At 46.3% G+C, this 12,165-nt stretch overlaps 1 protein-coding gene across 2 annotated transcripts in view; it reads right to left on the bottom strand.

The window, feature by feature from the left end:
• Nucleotides 1–12,165, bottom strand: part of LOC111846423 (BAH and coiled-coil domain-containing protein 1-like) — a 59,901-nt gene that overhangs the window by 37,984 nt on the left and 9,752 nt on the right. For both annotated transcript variants that reach the window (XM_072704625.1, XM_072704624.1), the window contains exon 2: nt 10,857–11,186. In XM_072704625.1, the coding sequence (XP_072560726.1) occupies nt 10,857–11,028 (172 nt within the window). In that variant the 5' untranslated portion in view covers nt 11,029–11,186. The remainder of the gene's footprint in view (nt 1–10,856; nt 11,187–12,165) is intronic.

The following is a 12,165-nucleotide window of genomic DNA, read 5'->3' as shown; positions in this document are numbered from 1 at the left end:
AAGTCGGACATTAACGGGCTCGTTAGGGAAATTTAACCGTCACGTCAGCAGACATTTTCCTGGAGAGGGCATTTGGGCAGCTGGGGGGAGGGATGGGCTGTGAGAGAAGGCAGAAGGCAGCTACACTGATCGAACACCCCGGAGACCCATGCAGGTACACACATTGCAGACAGGGGTGGGAGCTATCCCTCTCTCGCTCCCTCCCTCCCTCTCTCCATCCTTCCCATACTCTTTCTTTCTCATTTTCTCTCTCTCGTTCTCTCTCTCACACGTACACAAACACACACACACACACAGTATTATCAGTAACCAGGATTATTACCAAAAACTTAGCAGTGGAAGAGACTCCATTTTAATGTAGGACTGCTACCTCATTGCTGGTGTCATATTTCATTCATGGGAGACCAGGACCCATGCAGAGTTACAGGGAGCTCATCAAAACTGAATCACGGGAGGAGAAAAAAGGGACTGCCATAAAAAAGGCAAGAGGTGGCAAATGAGGAATTTCCTTTCTGAGTTGCTGAAAATCAAAGAGCTCAGGCAGGAGAAGGTCTCACTCACAGAGGGCAGTGGGTCCAGCGTTCAGATAGGCAGCCTGGCACAAAGGTGTGTGTGTGGGAGGGGGCTCATAAAATCACAGATAACAGTGCTCATGGGGCTTCAAAGCTTGTAGCACCCCAGGCTGCGTCTGTAAAAAGGCCCAAATACACATACAGTGCAGTAAACCTCTCACAGCCTGTCCCATAAAACACACTACACAGGGCATGGAGGAGTGGAGGGGGTAGGTTCCGGAACAATCAAGGGGTGGAGTTATTGAGGTATGGGGGGCAGGCGGTGAGGAGACGGGGGGGGGGGTCAGAGACAGAGTCAAACAGATGGGGGGAGAGAGTCTGAGAGGCAGGGCAAGATCATGATCCTATGAGATAGATAGATAGATAGATAGATAGATAGATAGATAGATAGATAGATAGATAGATAGATAGATAGATAGATAGATAGAGGGAGAATGAGTATGAGTCAGAGATATGGAGGGGTAGTGAGTCAGAGAGACAGAGTCAGAGAGACGGTGCAGAAAGAGAGATGGGGGCAGGAACAGAACAGCAGAGGGGTGGAGTTATGGAAGGATGGAGGGGCAGGCAGAAAACATAATTATGGAATTATGAAGGTATGAAGGCACAGCACGGTGATGGGAGGTAGCGCATTCAATGGTGAGGGGGGTAGAGAACAATAAAGGGCAGAGTGAGGGGGAGCAAAGTAGGAGGGTGGAGGCAAAGCAAGAGGCACATGAGGCTGAGCAGTGCTGGGATACAGCAGCAGGGCACGGGAGGCATCACATAACACAGACAGGGTGCTGAATCTCACACCCCCCCCAACACTGGGGCTCCATATGCTTACAGATATGAAAGCACCCAAAATACAGAGAAGGGCGATAAAATAAGGCAGTGTTATGTGACGCAGCAGACAGATGTATCCCGGAGAGATCTCACAGGACACTGGAACAGACCTGCCTACTAGCATCCGCAGCTCAGGGCTGAGAACACTAACTACACCCCTAACCCTAACCCTAACCCCAACCCCAACTCCAGTAAGTGAGACGCACCATAGACCTAACACCCACATGGCAGGAGCCCAAGAGAGTCGGTCCAGCAAGGGAACACAGAGCTGTTTCTCACCAACTGGCAGGACTTCTGCCTCTTGCTACACGGGCCCCTGTGTGTGTGACCCAACAGGACGCCGGTGCGGAGGGAGGAGGCTGCCAGGGTTACGGGAGTCTCAGTGCTATGCTGATGGAGAGTGACACAATTACCCACACTTAGCCCAAACACAACCCCACCCTCATCCCTATGGTGCGTAGCTTTGCTGCCCCCTGCTGGCAGACAGAAGCATGCCTCAGCCGGTCAATGTCAGAGCGGTCACTATGAGGCCAACTCATATTAAAATCCTAAACTACAGGTGACGTGGTGCGTACTCCCTGCTGACCTGCAGTCTCCAAGGCACACGCTGCTCTCCTCCAACATCCCCCCCCCCCTGCATAATGCCCCACCCCCATAACGCCTGGAACTAATGGCTGACATCCATGCCGCTGGGGCGGGACCCTGTACTTGTGTGAAGTGAACCATCCCGACAGCAGCAGATCCAGCCCAGGGGCGTCAACCATGTGTGTTAAGCACATCCCAGCTGGGTGGGGGGTGGGGGGGGTTTAAAAAAAAAAAAACGTCTAGGAAAGAGGAACTGTAAAACATTTATGCAACACTCCAGCCATCAAACTGTATGAGCCTTGACATCAATGGGTGAGGTTTACAGAACCCCGCCTCCCCCCCCCCAATATACAATCAGGAGAAGACATGGAACGAGACGGACCACTTCTGACCCGCTGGGATCGCTGGGTGAACCCGACACGCAGGCAGTACTAGCCCCCCCCCCCACCTCAGAGCTTCACAGGTCATTTGTGGTCTCAGGGAACAATTACAGCACTTGAACAAGCCCAAAAAAACATTTCAAAGCTAACAAAGACAAAAACACAAACAGCTCGGAGATTGAACAGCGGAACACCGGGGGGGGGGCAGCAGCACGTGGGGCCCAGCAAGAGACGAGCAATGTGCAGGTCTGAGAACGATGGCCACTGTGAGCCACACTGGGGGGGCCATTCCCCTGCCTCGTTTGAACCCGTGAAACCTGACCTGTGGATGGAGACGCCCCCGTGGACAGCTGGGATTACATCAGCAAGGCAGTGTAAGCTAACCAACAGCTGGGCAAGTGCTTTGAACTACCCCCCCTCCCCCGCTACCATGGCTCCCCCCAGCCAGCCCCAGTAATGTCCATGTCCTCCTCATCTGGCTGTCCTCTTTATTCCATTTACATAAAATCTCAGGTGGTTTGAAGTGATTTGCTGCCCCCAAAAAGCCACCCCACCCCTCAACCCCTGCTTGCATGCAGTAACCTGGACATAGCACTTCATTAATGAGCAAACTTTTTTTTTTTTGGGGGGGGGCAGGCACCCCAGCACAATCTGAAAAAGAGAGAGACAGAAAGAATGGGAAGGGGGGAAACAGAGATGGAGGGAGAGAGTCAGAGACACAGGGTCAGATCATGGTCCAGTGAGGCCCCTGGACACCTGACTTTTGGAGGCCCCCCTGTCACGATAGATAGATAGATAGATATGGATGGATGGATGGATGGATGGATAGGGCCTGTGAGATGGAGGAAAGAGTCAGAGAGAGAATCAGAGATGGGGGGACAGATGAGAAGAGAGAGTACGGGAGATGAGAGTCAGAGAGACGAGGGGGAGAGAGTCAGAGACACGGAGCGGGAGAGAGACAGTGGAGAAAGTCAGAGAGATGGGGGGCAGGCACAGAACGGCTGAGGGACAGACTTATGGAAGTATTGGGGGGGGGGGGTGCACAGTACAGCAGAGGGGCAGAGATTTGGAGGGCAGGCAGAAAAGAGCAGAGGGGTAGAGTTATAAAGGTATTAGGGCACAGCACAGGGGGTGGGCAGGTACTCAATGGTGAGGGGGGCTTAGAGAGCAATAAAGGGGCAGAGTGAGGGGGATAGAAGAAGAAGGATAGAAGAGAGAGTCAGAGAGACAGGGAAGATAGTCAGAGATACAAGGGGGAGAGAGAGTCAGAGAAACAGACAGCATGTTTACATGAGCTACGGTTAGAACTCAGCTGCCATTTAATCAGACTGCTGCCCTTGTCCCAGTATACATGCACAGGAGGGGAATCGATTTATTCATCAAAGTATGTCCAACTCCGACACAATAGGTGGTGATATGGCTCATTTCAGCTTGTTAGTATTGGGCTTTTTCCGGTTGACCTATGTCACAGCCATCACAGATGTAAAAAAAAATAATAATAAAAGCAATAATGGATGCGTGGAGAAATGAAGTGACACAAGCTTTAACTGTGATCTGATTGGAAGAACAGATACAAGATCAAGATAAGTAAAGGTATTTTGTATAATATACTATGACAACACCGTATTGGAAATTTTTCAAATATTTCCATTTTGATTCTGTTGTAACAAATATTGGGGTATTTATGAAACAAAAAAGAACCCATCTAAGAGTGATTTAAACAGCGAGGATGAAAATGATTATGATCACCTCAGAAAACGCATGCAGCGCTCATGCAAAAGCAATGGAGGTAAACTTTAAACTGATTTTTAAACATATACTAGATAATCTTGAAAAGAAATAATCATTAAAATTGCAAAACTTGCTAGTTTTTTTTCCTATGACAGAGTAAAAATATTTTAGCGAAACAAACTCTCTGCACTATAATATCTCTAACAAACTGAAGGAAAGAAAAATCTAGCTGACTAGCGATGTAAGAATTGGACATTGATTGCGATGTTGGTATTAATATTGCATGTCTTCCAGTCCTACTGCACCTATTTTTCAAATTTAGTACAAAATACTGTGCTGGTACCAGTTTTTACGCCAGTGGAAAACCAACACCTTGAAGTACCGTAGTTTTGGTATCTTCTTGACACTTTAGTTGAGCGGTGAATTGGACAGCTTTACAATGCTGTACAGTGCTTTACAGTGCTGTACAGTGCTGTACATTGCGTACATGCTGTATGTCCTCTGCTATGCTCCAAGCTTCTTCTGTTACTTCCGGTCAAAGCTTGTGGGAGAAACTGTGGAGCATGAGCAGAGCGCCTAGGGCAGTTTGAATCCGAATGAACATGTAACATATACATGCAGGAGTAAATCGACTCCCAATCACATTGTCCGAGTGTCTTAGTCCGAAATTTGATTTGATACGATTTCAGTCAGACTAACGTGTCTACATGTACTTTAAAAGTACGGTTTTAGTCGAACTAACACAATAATTCGATTTTCTTAGTGTGTATGTAAACGTACTGACAGAGAGAGAGAATGAGAAACGGAGGGGGAGAGAGAGCACGAGTCAGAGAGATGGAAGGGTAGTGAGTCAGGGAGACAGGGCCAGATCATGGTCCTGTGAAGCCCCTGGGCACCTGCCTTTTGGAGACCCTTGTCATGAGAGACAGCAGACACGAGAAAAGAGAGAGTCACAGCAACAGGGAGAGAGAGACGGGAGAAAGTCAGAGAGATGGAAGAGACTCAGAGAGACAGAGGTAGAGGAATGAAGAGGGAGTAACCAAGACAAGAAGAGTCAACTTGGGAGAGAGAAGCTTGGTGACAAAACAGAAGCAGTGCAGAAGGGAGGGGGGGGGGGGTGCATAAAACTGCGAGAAAATGGAAGATGATTAAAGCCAAGAGAAAGAATAAAAGGAAAGTGATGGAGCAGCGATCAAAGTGGTGGGGAGGAACAAAGGGAGAGGCAGAGAGAGTTTTGTTTTAATCAACCACCGAGAAAGAGGAACAAGAGTGTTCAGGGTGGGGGGTGTGGGGGTTGGGGGAATCGGGCACATGAATGGAGAACCATGCGGCATAGTGGGGGGCTCCCCAGAGGCTGATTAGCACAGACTCCCCCCAGAAGGCCACCAGAAGCCCTCTGCATGTATATTTTATGGCAAAAACTGTGTATAATACAGCAGCACATATATTCACATACACGCGTCACATGTAATATAAATCCACATGCATGTTATAAACACAGCTGCGTACCACTAGTTGTTACAGGCGTGTGAGGAGAAACAGAATAAAATAGATTGAAGGGAGCCCTGCTACTCCACTTGGCAGCTGGACAGGGGCACTCCCTGATGCCTGTGGTGAACCCCCTCACCTGACCCCCAAAAGAGGAAAACATGAAAGTCTCCAAGCTATAGAATGAGAGGGACTGAATAGAAGGGGTGCCCAAGGGAGCGTCCCCAAGCCACGCATACCAAAATGTTGGACTGAAGACCATCAGGTTGTCGAAACACACCCAGAAACCAATCATGGAGGAGACCTGTCAGCCCAACGTTTGCCCCCCATCAGAAGATTTCAATAATAAAACTGAAATAAAAAATAAGTTACGGGGGACTTTCTTGCTGAGTGGGTAAAAAGTCAAACAGCTGTCATGCGCACAGCACTGTTTGGGGGGGGTGGGTGGTCATAGCCCTCCCTAAGAGGGGGTCTGGGGGGGCAGCCTGACTGCCTTTGTCAGATTTTTTCCCAATCTGGAACAGGTTCCCTGTGTTTTCACAGGAAAAACTGCCCCCAGAAGAAATGGCTCCAGCATGGCACCACAGAAAAGCTGGTCTCGGAATCTGGGACCGTAACATTCTCCAAAGTGGGATGGGCTATCGTGTGCAACCCTTCTGCATACCTGGAAAATTCAACCCATAATACAATTTAGTCTAATATTGCCGGTGCTGGTAGTGAAACAATTTCCCAGCTTACTAGCAGAAAAACATTACATCCATTTTTTTTTTATTCTGTGGAAAAACAAAAGATCATTCTGCTGTCCCGAATTTAATAATAAATAATAAATACGTCACAAGTCAAAAAAATAAGATATTCTGGCATTCGAAGAGATCACGTGATGGTCAGAAAAGTTCAGTTTTAGCAGACTCTTATTGTGTGATTCTCAGAAGGACAGCAGTAAAACAGCGAGCGAGACACGGAGCCTTTAAGGAGACAAAATGTCGTAAAAAACCTTAAAATGGTATGGACTGCATTTGCTGAAAATAAGAATTTTGCATAAAATAACTTACACTAAAACATTTGCATAATTCACATAAATGATGCAACATTAAATTTCTTATTCTGTAGAAAACAAAAGATGGATTTAATAATAAATTACAAACATATCACAGGTCAAAAACATAAAATATTATGCCAAAGCGATCATGAGGCTCACTGCAAAGTTAAGTTTTTAGCTCTTTTATTGCGCAATCCTTAACAGGACAACGGTAATAAACCGACTTACACACCCAGACAAGGGAGCCTTTACGTGGATATAGGCAATAGAGAGATAATGCATCATACTCTGAAAACAATATTTTCTGGTTCAGTAGCTTATAAAAACTTAAAATAAATAAATCCAAAAAATAATAAACAATAAATCCAAAAAATGAAATACAGATTAACCTTTGCATTACTTTCACTTCTGCTTACGTAACATTTCTGTTCCATTCTTTTTTGAAACCAGTGGAAATGCGGGCAGGTTCTCAAAAGCCACCAAGCAAGAACCAGCCCAGCACTGGCACCAGCACCTATGGTGTTGGTGGAAACGCGGCAGGGAAAACGGTGCTCAGGAACATGCCTCCGGCAAGGAGGTGGGGGGGCTTGCAGTGGATGCTTGAATGGATGGAGGAACGGGCGGATGGTTGGATGGATAAACGTGTGAGGCTGTGGGGTTTGAGGTCTGTCTCAGGGGGGTCCTGCTGCCGTTACACCAAAAAATCTTCAGTAAAATACACGACTGGGTCAAGGTGTAATACCTGCAGAAAACCTCTGTACACATGACCCTGCCCCACTTCCCGGGACGAGCATGGTGGGGGGAGGCCGGGGGACAGAAAGAACGAAGAACGCGACACGATGTGGGGTTGCAAAACGAACAGGGGCTGGAAGAGACGAGGAGAGTATCACCCGGGAAACACAGGGGAGCCAAGAGACACGACCCAAACTGAGCAGCCAGTGACAGCACGACTTACTCAGGAGGATGCAGTCCGGGGGCTAAATCTACAAAGCCCCCCTCCCCCCCTTGCTATTTAAAATCATTAACAAACCAGTTTGTCCTTAACCACAAACTGCTCAGCTAACTATGACTATGATGCAGGAGCTCAGAGCCAACTGATGCTTCCTCACCTGTCAGGGCTGCTTTGGAGGGGGGGGGGGGGGGGGGGAGAGACGATAAAGCGCCCACGTTCAACTAAAAAAACCAGCAGGTCATCCTGACCGTGTGGCACCACAAACGTGTCAGTTTCACGTGCGCGTGCACATTGCGGCCTTCTTGTGGCTGCTTTGACATGCCGCGCACAGCACGAGGGAAAAGACATATGACCTAAATGTGCCGTTAAAATTCGGTTTCCGCTGCAGAACCTCGGACGACCCAGTTCCACTTGGCAGAGGGGAAACGTGGCCCCAACGTTTGGGAGGAAACCCGAAGCAAAGTAGGGTGGGGCGGAGCATCCCCCCCTCCCCACTACCACCTGTGCCCCAGGAGCGACCCGGCATCTGCCAGAGTGCGAAGCGTGCTGCCGTATGCCAGGATGTGGCGAAGAGGTCTTCCCACCCCACGGTCGCCAAGCAGCAGGAGACCTACATGGGGTTCCTACTTACAGGACAATGCTGCGAAAGGTGCTCCAGCCCCACATTTCCTGACCTCACGCTATCAGTGACCTGGTTAAACTTCTCAGAGCTCTTTTGGAACTTTTCTCCTCGTTCTTCCCAGGATTCAGAAAGTCAAAGGAAGGAACCCGAAGGAGCTCACTACTCCCAGACCTTCAGGTCTAAAGTGTCCTCTGCACCCACACACACAAATTACAGGCAAGAGAACAACACTGTCCTCCAACAAACTTATTTTAAAAATTTAGTTTTTACTGATTTATTGTAATATACTGACCTGGCACTAAATCAGCCCATCTTGGCCTCTTTTAGGTACTTTCTGCAGAAACTATGATACCTAGTACCCAGTGTCCCTAGCACCTTATACCGTGTCTCAGCGCCAACACCCTTGCAACAAGTCCGGCTCATCCCACGCAACACCGGAGCACCTCAGCCCCCAGCCCTCTCTTCCCGGCCCCCGGCATGTAATGCAGCGGATAAAAGCGACCCATGCTGGAGCTCTGCTAATGTAGGCCAAGGTGAACAACAGAAGCAAAACAATGGGATGGACCCCTTGTGAAAAGCAGCCACATTAAAACTGACCTAATCCTGCAGGCAATCTGTGCCACTTAGAAGCAAAACGAGACTCTAAGCCTGCAGTTTTGAGTCCTAGGGAAAAAGGGGGAAAAAACAAATCACACAGATTCAGTCGTTTAAGCCATTAACCTGTCAAGATAGCAATCGTACGGTCAACAAAGTAATAAACGCACGCTGAGTGCCTTCTATTCCCACTTTTGTCGGGTCGTTTTTTTCTATTTTACAAAGCGTAAAGAAAGCAAAAGACTCGACGATCTCCTTAGTCTCAGCACCCACCCGATCCATCCTTCCCGCCGGCGTCCCTCTCCGGCGGCCCCGTCATCTGACATGCTCCCTCCCTGCGGCCGCGGCACGACCCACGCGTACCGCTCTCTCATTTCAGGTCCCGGGAAGCCAGACATGGCAGACTGACAGCTCCTTGGCCATTAAAAGCGAGCGGATCGCTCTGTGGAGCCAAGCGATGGCACACCTTCAACAGCAACAGCAGCCGTATTCAACAACAATTACGTTTCCCCGTTTTACTGCACTCTTTATTATTTTTTTAACTACACATTTTTTCAATTGGTGCCATACGTGAACTGGTGCCACGAAGCCGATTATCAGCGTTAAAAATATTTATCTAAATTTGTTCGTAGTGATTTTGTAAGTAGCAAGTTGACTAGAACGAGCATTTTTTTTACCAAATCTGTTTTTCATCATTCTGTTATATTGTTAACCATAATTGACCAACGTCAGAGTCCATAGATTTCATAATACAGATTAATAATACATTTCATGACATTGTAACCAAGCAGAAGACGAGCCACAAAGCATTTCAATGTGCCGTTCAGCTGGTAATAAAATAATTTTTGTTTAATCACACACAGATTTTCATAAAATTTCAAACTCCGTACTTATCGTCCAAATTTGTCAATAGTTACTTTGACACGCAGATAAATTGTGCTGTTCGTCAAAACAACGGCGATCACAACACATGCTTTTGTATTTCACATTCAAATCATTATATAGTTTAATGTTTTTATTTCTTAATGTCGTGTATTTCTTTCGAATTTCGAATATTTGGATACCCTCCACACAAGCTAACAAATACATGTCCTATAATATTTAACACACACACACACACACACACGTATAGGCTACCTGTCGTATAACTAACAAAATAAGAATGTTACATAGTTATAATTTGAGTATACAACAAAATAAAAAAATATGTTTGCACTGATGACATAATTAACACTGGTCTCCGTGCAAACTAACATTAGAATAAGACTCAACACACAAAGCTGTTTCCCTGCTTAGCGGCTCAATGCTTAAGCATCTACCGAGGCGATCTTTACGGCGGAACCACAGCCGCCTAGAATGTACCAGATCCGGGCCTTGACCCTAGCAGCCCCGCCGTGGACCAAGCGCCAAACACCAAGCGTTTCGACCGGCGTGCGACAGCAAACACCACTATCTAATGTACACACGGGTTACAATAATCACCAAAAGGCAACGAAAGCATAGGAAGCATAAAATAAAAACGCCGAGGAATAATGCCGGTTAACAGTAAAACATTTATATTAGGAGCTTAATGAGAACATTTTACAAATATCCTGATAGCGGCGAACCATCGTAATAAGTAGACAAGCGACAAGAATTTCAGGGTAAATCGCAGGCTTCTTGGCTGCTTATAGAAATAACACACGCAATATATGCATGGTGCATGTGGATTCTGATTTCAGGAATTCGCTTCATAAAAACTGACAGTTTTTCCAGGGTCATTCGACACTTAAAACACCTGGAGGTACATTAAACTGTTCCATAAAAGTAAATATTAAGATAATTACTAAAAACTACGTAAAGTAGGGGCCCTCTGTAATTTCTAATTTTCAGAATTGTCATGCCGTCGCACTAATTTCCTTTCTGTATAAATGATTGTTTGGGGATAAATCCCCGGGGTCACCCTTAAAAAAACACATAGAAACCCACTGAGGCACAACGCCAGCGACTCAAAAAAGCGAAATTCAGCTTGAATCTATTAAATCGCATATAATTTGTGCCCTTAAAACGATAAACGTGACGCCGAACAAACCTGAATGTGGTGCCATTGGGAGGTGGGACGAATAGTATTTTCCTGTCTGGAAGTGTCCGCGATGTTGTACAGACGCGTGGCCGGTAGAAGCAATCCTAGAAGCGGCGCGGTGGACCAAGGCACCCCGCTCAGACAGGAGGTGGGGTGGTGGGCCGAAATCCCGGCCTTCCATTTTGTTGAAATGTGATTAATCCGAAACCCAGTGGGGATCCCCAGGACATCGAAAGCAGCCCAAATAATATAATTCCTTTGTGGGACTTCTTCTAGGTATTGCAGTCAACATATCGGTGGCTCCTGTAGCTTAAAAGTAGCTTCCGACCATTGTCTTTCCTGCAAGAGAGAAACACAGCGGCTGCTGAATATAACAAACAGCGCTGGAAAACATTATGCAAAACATCTAATGAGGAATTCTATACAGTGAATAAACTGTGCTTTAAGATGACCTACGACGCGGTGTACTTCAGTACTGTTATCTATAACAATTGTTTGGTTAAGCGTCCGGATAACTGTAACTATTGTACAAGTCTTACTGCACGGAGACAAACGTTCACCATTTGTGGTGGACGTTATTGAGGCTAAATGTAAACGCCGCAACAAAACAAGTCAGCATCAGCAACTACTGAGATTTTTAAAGGACATATTTGACGACCGTCGTCGTTAAACGTGCATACTTTCATATACTAAAATCTAGCCGCCTGCACGTCTTAAGGTTATGCTTTCAGAGGATGAGAGCCTTTCGAACATCTATCGACCGGAGTGGAAACCAAATCGCACCTTTTTATTGATACATTTCGGCTTTACAACATTCCGCGTTGTATTTTATTCTAAATAAAAACACCATTTTTACTTTAATAAGAGTGAATTGGTTTTCATGATGTAGCGGGTCGTTTCACCCGACTTCTTTTATATTGAAATTCAGATACAAGATAAGTTACAATGCATTTATGGATGCATTTTCTCTGTCGTTGAGTGGTTATTTATAATACAACGTACGTTCCCTAGTCACATCATTCGAGGTGTTCTTATTCATTAACCAGTTTTGGCAAACTGGAATGAATGATTTACAGTATAAAACGGATTTACCAGGGTGACAATCTAAATTCAGATTCAGGGTGTTCTTTAATTAGGCTCGTCTCCGGGAGGTAAGATTCCTTTGTCATTAGAGGACAGAGATGACCTTTAACGGAACTGTAGATGCCAACATACATTTATGTCTTTGCGTTTTGACAACTAAATATTAGTTGATGAAGAGATGTTTCTGCAAGCACATTCGAATGTGTGTTTATGTTTTCGATTGTGTACAAGACAT

The sequence above is a fragment of the Paramormyrops kingsleyae genome, chromosome 22 (genome assembly GCF_048594095.1).
Source record: "Paramormyrops kingsleyae isolate MSU_618 chromosome 22, PKINGS_0.4, whole genome shotgun sequence".
Taxonomy (NCBI): Eukaryota; Metazoa; Chordata; class Actinopteri; order Osteoglossiformes; family Mormyridae; genus Paramormyrops; species Paramormyrops kingsleyae.
The sequence above is the reverse complement of the archived record's forward strand: the minus strand, read 5'-3'. Positions and strand labels throughout refer to the sequence as shown.